This window comes from Salvelinus sp. IW2-2015, linkage group LG33, assembly GCF_002910315.2.
Source record: "Salvelinus sp. IW2-2015 linkage group LG33, ASM291031v2, whole genome shotgun sequence".
Classification (NCBI taxonomy): Eukaryota; Metazoa; Chordata; class Actinopteri; order Salmoniformes; family Salmonidae; genus Salvelinus; species Salvelinus sp. IW2-2015.
In genome coordinates, this window is record NC_036872.1 from 12932915 (window position 1) to 12951352 (window position 18438).

The 18438-nt window shown below is 41.6% G+C and overlaps 1 protein-coding gene across 4 annotated transcripts in view; it reads right to left on the bottom strand.

The window, feature by feature from the left end:
• Positions 1-6402, bottom strand: part of LOC111957482 (uncharacterized protein KIAA1671) — a 39881-nt gene extending 33479 nt beyond the window's left edge. The window contains exons 1-3 of one of the 4 annotated variants that reach the window (XM_070437018.1): positions 6164-6402; positions 1701-1791; positions 845-973 (exon numbers count right to left, since the gene is read on the bottom strand). In XM_070437018.1, the coding sequence (XP_070293119.1) occupies positions 845-973; positions 1701-1751 (180 nt within the window). In that variant the 5' untranslated portion in view covers positions 1752-1791; positions 6164-6402. The other 3 variants (XM_070437017.1, XM_023978316.3, XM_070437019.1) reach the window with 3 other exon arrangements.
• Between the last annotated feature and the right edge of the window lie 12036 nt (positions 6403-18438).

An 18438-nucleotide genomic window follows, 5' to 3' on the forward strand; every position in this document is an offset into this window, starting at 1 on the left:
TTAACTGTACGTCTAGCAGTAAAACCATAATCCAATAAATGATGTATACTACTTAGTGAGTCCTACTGCCACTTCTCTCTCTGATGCAATGTAATGACTGTACTAGGACTGTGGCCTTCACATCAGGAACATGGGAGAACCAAGGCAGATTTTACTTCCTCTATCTGGGCATCACTCTGGACTTTACCTTTGGAGGAGTCATGCACCCAGAGTTGTGGCTGGCTGCTCTAGAAGCAGATGTGCTGTTAAACAGAGGCTATTCATCAGTATGGCAGGCCTCAGCCAGGGGGAGAGGCAGAGATCCATCTCCTCTGGAGGGTTCAGTTCCCTGGATATGGGAAGGGTTCAGTTCATTGGCAGCATAGCTAGTGAACCTCAGACTACTTCTACAGGTGAGACAGCAGAAATCCTGACAGCTCAATGACTGTCTGGTGGTTGTTTTGAGGATCAACAATAATCTGAAGATTACAGAGCTGCATCAGAGAGGCAGATGCAGGAAGGCTCACTCTCCTAGGAGTCTTTTCCATAGAGTCAGTGTGGTAATGCAAGACAAGGTATGGCATATGGCAGTAAAAGGGGAATTCCATTGAAAAACGATATGAGTAATTAGGATATTTTGCTCCTCCCCCACTAACAATATCTCTAAACTTGCTAGATTCCTGTTGTGAATGGTTATCAGAGAACTGTTCACTTGAGAGATGTTTTGTGGTTGTACATAAGGGATAAGTATGTAATAACTATAAACACTGAGTAAAATCAGATGTTCCCTCTTATTTTATTTTACATTTATTTAACTAGGCAAGTCAGTTAAAGAACAAATTCTTATTTACAATGACGGCCTTACCCGGCCGACGATGGGCCAATTGTGCGTCGTCCTATGGGACTCCAAATCACGGCCGGTTTTGATACAGCCTGGAATCGAACCAGGGTCTGTAGTGACACCTCTAGCACTGAGATGCAACGCCTTAGACAGCTGCGCCACTCGGGAGCCCAAGGGTTATGGTCAGTACGGGTAGAAGAGGGAGAGCAACAATGTCAACAAGCAGATATTTTTGGTGGACTGCTGCCCTTTATAGGCTCCTGTAGATCTCATAATGCATTCCACATTTTCTTCTCGAGTTAGGCTACTCTGTAACAGATTGATGCGAACCCGACACTAACTCGCTAATACAGAAAATGTGCTGTAAACTACAGTCCAAGACAGCGGAACAAATTTTTGACTGGGGGTGCAGGACTGTTTTTGTCCGATTTAGATACGTTTCTGCTCATTATATGTTGCCCTAGAAGACTAAATAAACTCTTGCTCACCAGAATGTCATAAATCGCTAGACTGAATGCTTCAATCTAGCTTCAATCTGTAAAGTTCTCTGTCATCTCTGTTTATTTCACGGAGCAAAGACGTTTAGGGACCTGGGAGAAAATGCAGTTAAAAAAAGTAATTTATGTCCCAATTTCCAAATGACATCAGTTTGACCGGTCATAAGGATTACGCACTTACAAAAGAACTGTATTCAACCCGCCCTACGTCTACACAATATTCAATGACCCTAAACCCGCAATAAAATTGCAGGGACTGTGGGTTATGAGTCAACCCGTGCATCACTAAACGCACAGAACTAGTTGGTGGCGCAATTATCTAATTCTGCTTTGGCAGCAGTTTCTTCTTAGTAGTTGTTATGGGCAATCCCATCCTCACTCACCTGACTGGCTGTCAACCGTCTGAACTGAGCCCTGGTTTCTGTGGTAACCATGCAGTGATGTCATATCACACGAGTAAGGAGTAGGAAGAGCCTGAGAAGAGAGCACAATTTGGTGTCATTACGAAGGAAGGAACGGTTTCCTGTAGACCCTGAGGCTGCATACATCAAAGTATAGCATAGACTTCCACACTATCATGCCTCCCACCGGAAAACCATTTAGTATGTTTATATTTATGCAAACACACAGAATTAGACACAGAGAAATACCATAACACACATTTTAAAGGACGAAAAACAGACTAACACAAAAATAGTGGAATTTACAACTTCCATAACAAATAGAACATGGAGAAGAAAAGAAGGAATTAGAGTAAAGGGAAAGAGTGTTTGCATACAGCCAGCAGGGGTCTGATAAATTGAGGCAGTGGTTGTTGACAGGAAACAGCTTTGCTAAACATGCACTGTTAATGGAGGGTCCAGGAACAGCAGGGAAGAGAAACCACTGGCTGTAAGAATTGCATTGCACAATCATCATTGCCCTTGCAAACAACTCATTTGCTTTTTAAAGTACAAATAACAAAATCTAAATCTGTACGAGATTTCAATAAATTAAATTGAGTAGGGACTACCTTTCAGCTAGAAACAAATGAGGCAAAAAAAACTGAATGAGCTCTGCTATGAGAGATTCAAAATAAGCTAATCATAACTGGGGAAGAGAATACAGTAGACATAATTTAAAATGACAGTAAATCATAGCTTCTGTGAGCTCTGACAGAATATGTCTTCAAGTAGAGTACAGTACACCTGCAGAGCTAAGGTTGAGATGAGCCCTAGAATGCATTTTGTTACGTTACAGCCTTATTCTAAAATGACAAAGCAAAAACATATTTTTTAGCAAATTTATTACAAATAAATAACTGAAATATCACATTTACATAAGTATTCAGAACCTTTGCTCAGTAATTTATTGAAGCACCTTTGGCAGCGATTACAGTGTCGAGTTTTCTTGGGTATGATGCTACAAGCTTGGCACACCTGTATTTGGGGAGTTTCTCCCATTCTCCTCTGCAGAACCTCTCAAGCTCTGTCAGGTTGGATGGGGAGCGTCGCTGCACAGCTATTTTCAGGTCTCTCCAGAGATGTTCGATCGGGTTCAAGTCCGGTCTATGGCTGGGCCACTCAAGGACATTCAGAGACTTGTCCCAAAGCCACTGCTGCGTTGTCTTGGCTGTGTGCTTAGGGTTGTTGTCTTGTTGGAAGGTGAACCTTCACCCCAGTCTGAGGTGCTGAGTGCTCTGCAGCAGGTTTTCATCAAGGATCTCTCTGTACTTTGTGCCGTTCATCTTTCCCTGGATCCTGACTTGTCTCCCAGTCCCTGCCGCTGAAAAACATCCCCACAGCATGATGCTGCCACCACCATGCTTCACCGTAGGGATTGTGCCCGGTTTCCTCCAGATGTGACGCTTGGCATTCAGGCCAAAGAGTTCCATCTTGGTTTCATCAGATCAGAGAATCTTGTTTCTCATGGTCAGAGTCCTTTAGGTGCCTTTTGGCAAACTCCAAGCGGACTGTCCTGTGCCTTTTACTGAGGAGTGGCTTCCGTGTGGCCACTTTACCATAAAGGCCTGATTGGTGGAGTACTGCAAAGATGGTTGTCCTTCTGGAAGGTTCTCCCATCTCCAGAGGAACTCTAGAGCTCTGTCAGTGTTACCATTGGGTTCTTGGCCACCTCCCTGACCAAGGCCCTTCTCCCCCGATTGCTCTGTTTGGCCAGGCGGCTAGCTCTAGGAAGAGTGTTGGTGGTTCCAAACTTCTTACATTTAAGAATGAGGGAGGCCACTGTGTATTTTTGTTCAGTATAGCTTTGAAATTGCAATTTCTTTAAGCCCCATGGTAAAATGTGTAGAATTACAGGAAATTAGCATTAAAACTGCAATTTCTCTCTCAGTCCAGACCTGTCAACCGTGAAGAATTTTTATGAGTATCGATTCATCACTGCAGTGGCACCTCCTTGCCCCAGACCTCACAACGACACATTTTGCATTATTTTAAACCTGTAAATGCCACTTCCTGAAACCTAGTCTTAAATTACATCAAACAATGTTACCCAACACAATAGTCTAGTGTTTGGTCCTTAATGAAATTGAGGTGGTCTCAATTACACTTTCAATTTTTCCTAGGTTAAATTTAAAATGTAATGATTATTGTAAATAGGAGTCTTTATGTGGATAGTCTAGTGAAAATGTAAATTGGCTGCTTCTTAATTTTGTTTGGGGCTAAAATAATCATTAAATTACTAGATGCACTGTAGTAGTTTAGCCTACTGTATTTAGAACATGAAACAACTGAACACGACCTATAAGCTTGCTTCAGATCTCCATCCCTGAACTCACCCATCAAGTTAGGTCTGACTACTAGGCTACCATTCATTCAATATGCCTTGTCATTGGTGAACTGACTAGGCTATTATCACATCATTAGCAGCCTACTGTTGACACACGCTGTTATCAAGAGGACAGATCAAGAACTGACTAATTAAACATAGGTCTACTAATCTTTAACAGTCTAACATTCATTTCTGTGAAGGACGGTATTAGAAGAACAGCTCTCTGCCATGTCTGTTCCAATCCACGCAACGCCGCACTTTTCCTTGCTAGTCAATGTCTCGCACCTACTACTGTTGCAGAGATCAAAGCATGTGCGGGCAAGAACGTGTTCTTGCTTAGTTGACTAAACTCTTTAGCTAACTACCTTTGTCATAATGACGATTTAGCTAAGGAGCTAACTACGAAATAATATATGAGCTTGACTAACACATACAATTTTGGAAAATGTATTTGGCAAACATTTCGTTCTCCATTTTCCCTACCCTTTTCGCTCACACATCAGTGGTATCAACAGACAAAGTGGAGAGCTATCATCCAGATCGGTGTAGTAAAATAGTACTAAAGAAAACTGTGGGTGCTACGACTATGGAAGCCCAACTAGAAGACTTTTTGCTTATTTTAGGGTAGTTTTTCATACCAGCTACTTTGACCTCAAATTGTGGGTTTGATATGCAAAATGCGTGCAGGTTGGCACGTCTTTCAGTCCCGTGACAAAATGTGTAGACTTGCAGGAAACTAACTTTAAAACGGTGAAATATTCTCTCTGCCCCATTGCAAAATGTGTAGAGTTGCAGCAAAGTAGCTTCAGACAAACAAAAGATTTCTGCACCCCCCCCTCCTAACTTTGACACCGCCGCTGAAAAAAATCCTTGAAGAAACACTGAGTATAGAAAACACCTTTAGACTTAAATCAGTGCTCTCAGGAGGAAATTAGGATATATTTGGCAGTGTGGTCCAGATACACATAGGCTAGCTAGTAGCTAAAGTTACTGTACTCACACTGAGTAACACTACAGGAGTTCATGTAGTAAAAAAAGTTATCTGGAATGTGTCAAATAAAACCACATTTCCTGTGTTGTGCCTTGGCTTTGTGTGGGTGTGTTGGTAACTTTTATGTCAATGGCAGTCTGGTTTAGCTCGTTTTGCAGAGGAAAAATATTTCCAAAACGGTCTTATGGGAACAAAGACAAACTTGAACCTCTGAATACAGAAGTTGCTGTGTATGAAAAAATATGTACCCTATTTATTCATGAATGTCCTGTCAGATTATGGTTAATTGGAGCACTCATTACCCAGGAAAGAGAGAAAAACATCCTCCATCATAATACTTATTTCAACAACCAATCTAGCCCTGACACACCAACGTTAACTAGGTAACGTTACCTACGCACCACGGCATGAGTACAAAGAAAATTGACCCAGGCGTACCAACTTTTTGAAACACTTGGTACATAACTTCGATTCCTGAATCAATTCTTTGAAATACAGTAACGAGTCATTTGGCTGCAACGTTCTCAGGCCAGGGCAATTCGTATTACTATTCGGACATTAGCTTACTAGCTAACGTTCGTTATTCTAAGAATTAGCTGACTGTCTAACGTTAGTCTCCGGGACCCAAGTTACACTCTACAGACTGAAGTCAAGACGCTGAGTTAGCAAAACAGACAACCAGCTAACATACACATTGCAATATTGTAGAATGTGAAACCATAAGCGGATCAGAGATCGATAAAAAAAATACCAACTAGCTAATTTACAGTAACTATCTGACAATTAGCTAAATGTAGCTAGCTAACGTTAGCTTCTGGCTTACTTACTGCGGTAACGTTAGTCTACACACCAAGCCATATCCTTACGTTTTTATCTGAAACTGTGAGCTTAACGTTAAACAAGCACCAGATAAACTGAGACAGCCAGCTGAGTAACGTTAACTGTTATAGCAAGCTAGCTAACATTAGCTACCATAAATACAAAAGCGGTCTGGCTTGAATGTTTATCCTGTCTAAGCCTTTAACGTTAGTCGTTAGCTAACATAGGAAGCTACTAACAAACCTACTTAATTGAAATTCCACCCACCTGTCGCGTTTATGCTTATTTCCCTCCAGGGACCTAGCGAGCCAGATAATTATTTTCTTCAACCAAAACCCAGTCAATCGCACTGCGGTGTGGGATATGGTCGGTCAGTCAGAGGCAAACCTGTTGCTAACACGTCACTAGCCAGGTTGTTCGGACTACTTCGGAGACATGAGCTTTCAAAAGGTAGACTTGCAAGTTAGCTAGCTAAATAAGTTGATGTCATAGCTATCTGTAACGTTATCTAGTAGTTGACTTACTTCCCTCTGCTCTCACACCCTTGCCATCTGGCTCACTTAACATGATAGCTAGTAGACGTGATACTGTAGTGTAATGTTAGAACTATTTGTTTTATTTTTTATTAACAAATATTAACAAACAAAAGAGGAATAGTCACATGCAAACAAGCATACATACAAACTATTTTAAGTTGCCAGGAACCCTAAACAAACAAATCATGTTAATTAATAATACAACAAGTTTAAATCGTTTTTTTGTTTTTCATTTTAGTTAAAGTAGTGCCATATTGTTTAAATTCATTTCTAAAGTGAAAAAAGTTAGGTTTTGAATTAGAGCATTTGCATTTGTGAATGTGAAATGTACCTAATATTATTAGCAGTTGAATTAAATATACCACATCTTTATCAATGTCAGAATTTCTGAAATAAATCATTATATCAAAACAATTAAATAGTACAACCGGTCCTATTTTTTTGTAACAAAATTCTGTTTGTCAATCCAAAAAATTATACTATAAATACAGGCAAAAAAACAAATGTAAAATGGTCTCCTCCATTCCAGAAATAACATTTCTAGTCAATATTCAGCTTGATTCTTTCCAAAACATGTTTCACAGGATAAATTCTATGTAACATTTTAAATTAAACTTCCTTTACCTTGTTACTGATACAATATTTGTTAGCAAATTTCCATGCTTTCCTCCATTGTATATCGCCATAGATATTTGACCAAAAGAATCTTGCTGAGGGAATTGTAGTAATGTTAGCACTAGTTTTTTATTTTTTTTATTAAATTTAAAAAAATTAATGTTAGCACTAGTTTTTAATTTTTTTATTTATTATTGTTATTATTTTTTTAATGTTAGCTCTAGTATTTTGCCAGCAGCACAGATGATGACGTCACGTTCGTACGGCAATGAGGAAACCTAAATAAAAGCCGATTTCAAAACTGCATCAAAAGATATAGAATTTTAGTCAATGGCCACTTTTCTTGTGCCAACAAGAAAAGGCAGTAAGTCATTTATGAAATAAAAATAATAATATATATGTGTATATACATATGTGTGTGTGTGTATGTATATATATATATATATATATATATATATATATATATATATATATATATATACTGCTCCAAAAAATAAAGGGAACACTTAAACAACACAATGTAACTCCAAGTCAATCACACTTCTGTGAAATCAAACTGTCCACTTAGGAAGCAACACTGATTGACAATAAATTTCACATGCTGTTGTGCAAATGGAATAGACAAAAAGGTGGAAATTATAGGCAATTAGCAAGACACCCCCAATAAAGGAGTGGTTCTGCAGGTGGTGACCACAGACCACTTCTCAGTTCCTATGCTTCCTGGCTGATGTTTTGGTCACTTTTGAATGCTGGCGGTGCTTTCACTCTAGTGGTAGCATGAGACGAAGTCTACAACCCACACAAGTGGCCCAGGTAGTGCAGCTCATCCAGGATGGCACATCAATGCGAGCTGTGGCAAGAAGGTTTGCTGTGTCTGTCAGCGTAGTGTCCAGAGCATGGAGGCGCTACCAGGAGACAGGCCAGTACATCAGGAGACGTGGAGGAGGCCGTAGGAGGGCAACAACCCAGCAGCAGGACCGCTACCTCCGCCTTTGTGCCAGAGCCCTGCAAAATGACCTCCAGCAGGCCACAAATGTGCATGTGTCTGCTCAAACGGTCAGAAACAGACTCCATGAGGGTGGTATGAGGGCCCGACGTCCACAGGTGGGGGTTGTGCTTACAGCCCAACACCGTGCAGGACGTTTGGCATTTGCCAGAGAACACAAAGATTGGCAAATTCGCCACTGGCGCCCTGTGCTCTTCACAGATGAAAGCAGGTTCACACTGAGCACATGAGCACATGTGACAGAGTCTGGAGACGCCGTGGAGAACGTTCTGCTGCCTGCAACATCCTCCAGCATGACCGGTTTGGCGGTGGGTCAGTCATGGTGTGGGGTGGCATTTCTTTGGGGGGCCGCACAGCCCTCCATGTGCTCGCCAGAGGTAGCCTGACTGCCATTAGGTACCGAGATGAGATCCTCAAACCCCTTGTGAGACCATATGCTGGTGCGGTTGGCCCTGGGTTCCTCCTAATGCAAGACAATGCTAGACCTCATGTGGCTGGTGTGTGTCAGCAGTTGCTGCAAGAGGAAGGCATTGATGCTATGGACTGGCCCGCCCGTTCCCCAGACCTGAATCCAATTGAGCACATCTGGGACATCATGTCTCGCTCCATCCACCAACGCCACGTTGCACCACAGACTGTCCAGGAGTTGGCGGATGCTTTAGTCCAGGTCTGGGAGGAGATCCCTCAGGAGACCATCCGCCACCTCATCAGGAGCATGCCCAGGCGTTGTAGGGAGGTCATACAGGCACGTGGAGGCCACACACACTACTGAGCCTCATTTTGACTTGTTTTAAGGACATTATATCAAAGTTGGATCAGCCTGTAGTGTGGTTTTCCACTTTAATTTTGAGTGTGACTCCAAATCCAGACCTCCATGGGTTGATAAATTTGATTTCCATTGATCATTTTTGTGTGATTTTGTTGTTAGCACATTCAACTATGTAAAGAAAAAAGTATTTAATAAGAATATTTCATTCATTCAGATCTAGGATGTGTTATTTTAGTGTTCCCTTTATTTTTTTGAGCAGTATATATATATATATATACATTTTGGGTCGGAAGTTTACATACACCTTAGCCAAATACATTTAAACTCAGTTTTTCAAAATTCCTGACATTTAATCCTGGTAATAATTCCCTGTTTTAGGTCAGTTAGGATCACCACTTTATTTTAAGAATGTGAAATGTCAGAATAATAGTAGAGAGAATGATTTATTTCAGCTTTTATTTCTTTCATCACATTCCTCTGCTGTCTTCAACCAGGATCTCAGCGATCACTGCCTCATTGCCTGCGTCCGTAATGGGTCCGCGGTCAAACGACCACCCCTCCCTAAAACACTTCAGCGAGCAGGCCTTTCTAATCGACCTGGTCCAGGTATCCTGGAAGGATATTGACCTCATTCCGTCAGTAGAGGATGCCGGGTTATTCTTTAAAAGTGCTTTCCTCACCATCTTAAATAAGCATGCCCCATTTAAAAAAAATTGAACCAGGAACAGATATAGCCCTTGGTTCACTCCAGACCTGACTGCCCTTGACCAGCACAAAAACATCTTGTGGTGTACTGCATTACCATCGAATAGCCCCCACGACATGCAACTTTTCAGGGAAGTTAGGAACCAATATACACAGGCAGTTAGGAAAGCAAAGGCTAACTTTTTTAAACAGAAATGTGCATCCTGTAGCACTAACTCTGAAAAGTTCTGGGACACTGTAAAGTCCATGGAGAACAAGAGCGCCTCCTCCCAGCTGCCCACTGCACTGAGGCTTGGAAACACTGTCACCACCGATAAATCTGCGATAATTGAGAATTTCAATAAGTATTTTTCTACGGCTGGCCATGCTTTTCACCTGGCTACCCTTACCCCGGTCAACAGCCCTGTACCCCTCACTGCAACTTGCCCAAGCCTCCCCCATTTCTCCTTCACCCAAATCCAGATAGCTGATGTTCTGAAAGAGCTGCAAAATCTGGACCCCTACAAATCAGCAGGGCTAGACAATCTGGACCCTCTCTTCCTAAAACTATCCGCCGAAATTGTTGCAACCCCTATCACTAGCTTGTTCAACCTCTCTTTCGTATCGTCTGAGATCCCCAAAGATTGGAAAGCTGCCGCGGTCATCCCCCTCTTCAAAGGGGGAGACACTCTAGACCCAAATTGCTACAGACCTATATCTATCCTACCCTGCCTTTCGAAGGTCTTCAAAAGCCAAGTTAACAAACAGATCACCGACCATTTTGAATCCCACCGTACCTTCTCTGCTAAGCAATCTGGTTTCAGAGCTGGTCATGGGTGCATATATAGCCTCCAACACCCTACTCAACAAATTGGATGCAGTTTATCACAGTGCCATCTATTTTGTCACCAAAGCCCCATATACTACCCACCACTGCGACCTGTACGCTCTCGTTGGCTGGCCCTCGCTTCATACTCGTCGCCAAACCCACTGGCTCCAGGTCATCTACAAGTCTCTGCTAGGTAAAGCCCTGCCTTATCTCAGCTCACTGGTCACCATAGCAGCACCCACTCATAGCACTCGCTCCAGCAGGTTTATCTCTCTGGTCACCCCCAAAGCCAATTCCTCCTTTGACCGCCTTTCCTTCCAGTTCTCTGCTGCCAATGACTGGAACAAACTGCAAAAATCACTGAAGCTGGAGACTCCAATCTCCCTCACTAGCTTTAAGCACCAGCTGTCAGCAGCTCACAGATCACTGCACCTGTACATAGCCCATCTGTAAACAGCCCATCCAACTACCTCATCCACATACTGTATTTATTTATTTATCTTGCTCCTTTGCACCCCAGTATCTCTATTTGCACATTCATCTTCTGCACGTCTACCATTCCAGTGTTTAATTGCTATATTGTAATTACTTCGCCACCGTGGCCTATTTATTGCCTTACCTCCCTTATCTTACCTCACTGTATATAGACTTTTTTGTTGTTTTCTTCTTCTACTGTATTATTGACTGTGTTTTGTTTATTCCATGTGTAACTCTGTGTTGTTGTATGTGTAGAACTGCTGTGCTTTATTTTGGCCAGGTCGCAGTTGTAAATGAGAACTTGTTCTCAACTAGCCTACCTGGTTAAATAAAGGTTAAAAAATAAATCCCAGTGCATCAGAAGTTTATATACATTCAATTAGTATTTGGTAGTTTGCCTTTAAATTGTTTAACTTGGGTCAAACATTTCGGGTAGCCTTCCACAAGCTTCCCACAATAAGTTGAGTGAATTTTGGCCCATTCCTCATGACAGAGCTGGTGTAACTGAGTCAGGTTTGTAGTCCTTGCTCGCACACGCTTTTTCAGTTCTGCCCACATATTTTCTATAGGATTGAGGTCAGGGCTTTGTGATGGCCACTCCAATACCTTGACTTTGTTGTCCTTAAGCCATTTTGACAACTTTTGTAGTATGCTTGAGGTCATTGTCCATTTGGAAGACCCATTTGCGACCAAGCTTTAACTTCCTGACTGATGTCTTGAGATGTTTCTTCAATATATCCACATCATTTTCCTTTCCTCATGATGCCATCTATTTTGTGAAGTGTACCAGTCCCTCCTGCAGCAAAGCACCCCCACAACATGATGCTGCCACCCCCTGTAACGGTCGTTTTCCTCCTCGTCTGAGGAGGAGCATGGATCGGACCAAAACGCAGCTTGGGGAGAATACATGATGATTTATTTGAAGAAAGACGAAGACGGAAAAACTCTTAACAAACTACAAAACAATAAACGACGTAAACAGACCTGAACATGAGAACTTACAGACAACGAAGAACGCAGGAACAAACTAACAAACGAAACAGTCCCGTGTGGCACAAACACTGACACAGGAACAATCACCCACAAACAAACGGTGTGAACAGCCTACCTTAATATGGTTCTCAATCAGAGGAACCGTAAAACACCTGCCCCTGATTGAGAACCATATCAGGCTAATTAACAATGAACCTAAACATAGAAACACATAACATAGAATGCCCACCCCAACTCACGCCCTGACCATTCTAAACAAATACAAAACAAGGGAAAACAGGTCAGGAGCGTGACACCCCCGTGCTTCACGGTTGGGATGGTGTTCTTCGGCTTGCAAGCCTCCCCCTTTTTCCTCCAAATATAACGATGGTCATTATGACCAAACAGTTCTATTTTTGTTTCATCAGACCAGAGGACATTTCTCCAAAAAGTACGATCGTTGTCCCCATGTGCAGATACAAACCGTAGTCTGGCTTTTTTTATGGCTGAGCGGCCTTTCAGGTTATGTCGATATAGGACTAGTTTTACTGTGGATATAGATACTTTTGTACCCGTTTCCTCTTGCATCTTCACAAGGTCCTTTGCTGTTGTTCTGGGATTGATTTGCACTTTTCGCACCAAAGTACGTTCATCTCTAGGAGACAGAACGCGTCTCCTTCCTGAGCGGTATGATGGCTGCGTGGTCCCATGGTGTTTATACTTGCGTACTATTGTTTGTACAGATGACATGAACGTGGTACCTTCAGGCATTTGGAAATTNGTACTATTGTTTGTACAGATGACATGAACGTGGTACCTTCAGGCATTTGGAAATTGCTCCCATGGATGAACCAGACTTGTGGAGGTCTACAATTTCTTTTCTGAGGTCTTGGCTGATTTCTTTTGATTTTCCCATGATGTCAAGCAAAGAGGCACTGAGTTTGAAGGTAGGCCTTGAAATACATCCACAGGTAAACCTCCAATTGACTCAAATGATGTCAATTAGTCTATCAAGCTTCTAAAGCCATGACATCATTTCAAGAATTTTCCAAGCTGTGTTAAAGGCAGTCAACTTAGTGTATGTAAACTTCTGACCCACTGGAATTGTGATACAGTGAATTATATTAAATAATCTGTCTAAATAATTGTTGGAAAAATTACTTGTCATGCACAAAGTAGATGTCCTAACCGACTTGCCAAAACTATAGTTTGTTAACAAGAGATTTGTGGAGTGGTTGACAAACGAGTTTTAATGACTCCAACCAAAGTGTATGTAAACTTCCGACTTCAACTGTATATATATGTATATATGTATGTGTGTATATATTTATATATATATATATACACATACAGTTGAAGTCGGAAGTTTACATACACTTAGGTTGGAGTCATTAAAACTCGTTTTTCAACCACTCCACAAATTTCTTATATATATATCCAGGTGTTCAGGTGCAGAATGACAGATTTTTACCTTGTCAGCCCAGAGATTCGATCTTGCAACCTTTCGGTTACAAGTCCAACGATATATATATATATATATACACAGTGGGGCAAAAAAGTATTTAGTCAGCCACCAATTGTGCAAGTTCTCCCACTTAAAAAGATGAGAGAGGCCTGTAATTTTCATCATGGGTACACTTCAACTATGACAGACAAAATGAGAAAGAAAATCCAGAAAATCACATTGTAGGATTTTTAATGAATTTATTTGCAAATTATGGTGGAAAATAAGTATTTTTTTTTCAACTACTTACTACTTTTGAGCTACTTTGCAACTTCTTAGCATGTTAGCCAACACTTCCCATAACCTTAACCCTTTAACCTAACTCCCAAACTTAACCCTCACCCCTAGCCTAGCTAGCATTAGGCTGTTATGCTGGCAGTATGATCGCGGATAAAAAAAATTGTCTCCTAAAAAGACACGCTAAACTCGGAATATCGATAATTCTTCGCACTAGTGCGGTACAACTGATATTCACAGCATTGCAACCTTTGAAAAAATACATGGATAATTTTATTTTTATACCAACATTTATTTTGAAAGTTTACACATTGGTATGTTAAAAGCTATTGTGTATGCTATATTTAAAGAAATACCATTTTTATCAAATTCAAATATACACTGCTCAAAAAAATAAAGGGAACACTAAAATAACACATTCTAGATCTGAATGAATGAAATATTCTTATTAAATACTTTTTTCTTTACATAGTTGAATGTGCTGACAACAAAATCACACAAAAATGATAAATGGAAATCAAATTTATCAACCCATGGAGGTCTGGATTTGGAGTCACACTCAAATTAAAGTGGAAAACCACACTACAGGCTGATCCAACTTTGATATAATGTCCTTAAAACAAGTCAAAATGAGGCTCAGTAGTGTGTGTGGCCTCCGACGTGCCTGTATGACCTCCCTACAACGCCTGGGCATGCTCCTGATGAGGTGGCGGATGGTCTCCTGAGGCATCTCCTCCCAGACCTGGACTAAAGCATCCGCCAACTCCTGGACAGTCTGTGGTGCAATGTGGCGTTGGTGGATGGAGCGAGACATGATGTCCCAGATGTGCTCAATTGGATTCAGGTCTGGGAACGGGCGGGCCAGTCCATAGCATCAATGCCTTCCTCTTGCAGGAACTGCTGACACACTCCAGCCACATGAGGTCTAGCATTGTCTTGCATTAGGAGGAACCCAGGGCCAACCGCACCAGCATATGGTCTCACAAGGGTCTGAGGATCTCATCTCGGTACCTAATGGCAGTCAGGCTACCTCTGGCGAGCACATGGGGGGCTGTGCGGCCCCCCAAAGAAATGCCACTCCACACCATGACTGACCCACCGCCAAACCGGTCATGCTAAGGATGTTGCAGGCAGCAGAACGTTCTCCACGGCGTCTCCAGACTCTGTCACGTCTGTCACGTGCTCAGTGTGAACCTGCTTTCATCTGTGAAGAGCACAGGGCGCCAGTGGCGAATTTGCCAATCTCGGTGTTCTCTGGCAAATGCCAAACGTCCTGCACGGTGTTGGGCTGTAAGACACACCCCCACCTGTGGACGTCGGGCCCTCATACCACCCTCATGGAGTCTGTTTCTGACCGTTTGAGCAGACACATGCACATTTGTGGCCTGCTGGAGGTCATTTTGCAGGGCTCTGGCAGTGCTCCTCCTGCTCAAAGGCGGAGGTAGCGGTCCTGCTGCTGGGTTGTTGCCCCTCTACGGCCTCCTCCACGTCTCCTGATGTACTGGCCTGTCTCCCGGTAGCGCCTCCATGCTCTGGACACTACGCTGACAGAACAAGCAAACCTTCTTGCCACAGCTCGCATTGATGTGCCATCCTGGATGAGCTGCACTACCTGGGCCACTTGTGTGGGTTGTAGACTTCGTCTCATGCTACCACTAGAGTGAAAGCACCGCCAGCATTCAAAAGTGACCAAAACATCAGCCAGGAAGCATAGGAACTGAGAAGTGGTCTGTGGTCACCACCTGCAGAACCACTCCTTATTGGGGGTGTCTTGCTAATTGCCTATAATTTCCACCTTTTGTCTATTTCATTTGCACAACAGCAGCTAACAGTGTGCAATTTATTGTCAATCAGTGTTGCTTCCTAAGTGGACAGTTTGATTTCACAGAAGTGTGATTGACTTGGAGTTACATTGTGTTGTTTAAGTGTTCCCTTTATTTTTTTGAGCAGTGTATATTATTGGAATTACTCAGACTATGCGAAACTTAAATTGGTATCTTGTGCTGGGCAACGGGTTTATAATAATACAGAGTGCTGGCGACTCCTTACTCCATTCACTGCAATGTAATACACTACACTGTGTATGGGATACTTATTGGGTTGTAGAAGAGAACTTTACTACCTGTATCATATAAACTGGGGTAGGGAAATACTCAGTCGTGTCTCTGTTAACCAAAGATGGCCCGTTTTATAAGGGGACTGTGTCGCACTGCCTGCTTCTGGCTGTTCGCTCTGCCCCATCCATAGCCCCCAATGCAAAACACTAATAGACTGTACATGGGATACATATTGGCTTGTAGAGAGAACGTTTTCTACCTGTCTCAGCTAAAGTGGAATGGGAAATACTCAGTAGGGTCTCTACTATCCTAAGGTTAGTCTTGGAGGTGGACTGTAAAGTACTTCAGTACAAATACTTTAAAGTACTACTAAAGTAGTTTTTGGGGGTATCTGTACTTTACTATTTATATTTTTGACTACTTTTACTTCCCTACATCCCTAAAGAAAATAATGTACTTTTTACTCCATCCATTTTCCCTGACACCCAAAACTACTCTTCACATTTTGAATGGCTAGCAGGACAGGAAAATGGTCAAATTCATGCACTTATCAAGAGAACATCCCTGGTCATCCCTATTGCCTCTGATCTGGTGTATTCACTAAACACAAATGCTTTGTTTGTAAATTGTGTTGGAGTGTGCCCTTGGCTAACCATAAATAAATAAAAACTAGAAAATGGTGCTGTCTGGTTTGCTTAATATAGGGAATTTTAAATGTTTTATACTTTTACTTTCAATACTTAAGTATATTTTAGCTATTAAATTTACTTTTGACACTTAGGTATATTTAAAACCAAATGCTTTTAGACTTTTACTCAAGTAGTATTTTACTTGGTGACTTTCACTTTTACTTGTAATTTTCTATTAAGGTATCTATACTTTTACTCAAGTATGACAATTGGGTACTTTTTCAACCACCGGTCGTACGGCCTGCGGCTGGATTTTCACTCCACCCCTCCGTAGCCCCCAATGCAATACACTGTACATGGGATACATATTGGCTTGTAAAGATACGTTTCTACCTGTCTCAGCTAAAGTGGGGTGGGAAATACTCACAAAGGTCTCTACTAAACAAATATGTGAAGTTTTGGAGTGGGACTGTGTCGTAAATATCCAGAAACACAGCTTTAAATGACCTGGTACTATCCATGGTCCATTGAAGGCCAAAACGTCAATCTTTTAACCTTGCTTAAATAAAACTTACTTTATGGTGAGGGAGTGTTGCTCCTTTTTCTTTTCGATGATGATTCGATTTTTTGTTTGCACCTCGACTCACATTGGTGGAGCGCCCTCCAATTCTTTCCCCTATTCATGGTCTTGAAATTAATACACACTCAACAACAAAAACACAAAAGCTAAACTTTATTATCAAAACGAAAATCTAATTTATTTACAAGTTAAATGTAATGAATATTAACCAGGCTATTAAGGACACAGTATAATAAAGCTTTCTGAACAGCAATGGATACAATTATTTACAAGCTGTAGGCCGATATGACTATATACTGCTTATCAAGGCGTGCTGTATACAGTGATGGCCTACTACCTAGTTATCAAAAATAATAACAGAGACAAGATTATTTACAAGCTATATTGTCATGATTATCTATAAAGGTCAGCAAAGGCACTTTTTGTAGAGTGCAAAATGTATTACAAGAGACAAGGCTATCAGTACACAGTATAAACAAGCTTTCAGAATAACAATGGAGAACATTCAACCTGGTCTCAGTGCACTTCGTATTATTCCGTCTGTAAATCCAAGGGACTCCATTTAGTATGATATGTTACCTTTCATATGGTATTTATTCATGTGTGGATGTCCATCACCCATTTCGTATGATATGTTACGAATTGTCAAAACGTACAATATGTTACAAATTTGCTTAATGTACAACATGTTACGAATTTGCCAAACGTATGATATGTTAAGAATTCTAGCTAGGTGGCTAGGTATCTAATGCTAGGATTGTGGTAATGTAGCTGGTCGCACTTGGCTGGCTGTTAGCTACAAATTGGTAGGTATGGTGTGCCACCCTTTGTACAGTTTTCATTACTACCCTGACACGGTCGGTGACAGGTTAGAATCGGCTGCTGCTTGGGTCCTCCTGGGCTGCGTTCAATACGAGAAACGTACTGCTTCGTTCAATTAAACGGAAACGGTCCTGTTCTGAACGACCAGTTGAAAAACGGGGAGGGATTAGGTTATGAGTTCAAAATGAAACGCGGCCAACCACTTCCCTTTAAATACGCCACTCATTGCATCAATCCATACCCACCAAACGGAGGAAACGTACCTCAGTATCATCAAGAACGTTTTGGGAAAACGTGTCGTTTAATACAAATCTTTACGCAACGTAGCAAACGTCCAATTGAACTGAACGAACCCCTGAGAAAAAATTACAATATCCTTTGCGTGTACGGGCCATCTAGCGGTCGTATTCCCCCCCCCCCAAAATCGCACATTTATTTCGAAATTGTTCTTGATAGGTAGGTTCTGATTTATTAAAACATTTTCAGAGACATTTTTCATAAATCAAGCCATTCACTAGGCAGGTGGACTAGTAACCGGAAGGTTGCAAAATCGAAACCCCGAGCTGACAAGGTAAAAATATGTCGTTCTGTCCCTGAACATGGCAGTTAACCCACTGTTCCTAGGCCGTCATTGGAAATAAGAATTTGTATTTAACTAGGCAAGTCAGTTAAGAAAAGGTTAAAAAAATAATCCCAGTACACTCAACTACCTTACTCCTTCTGACAGCCACGTGTCAACTAAAGTAAAAAATAATAGTAACAAAATAAATTGTGCATCAATACCCTCTCATTTCGCTGCAATACAAAAAATAACCTGACAATTAG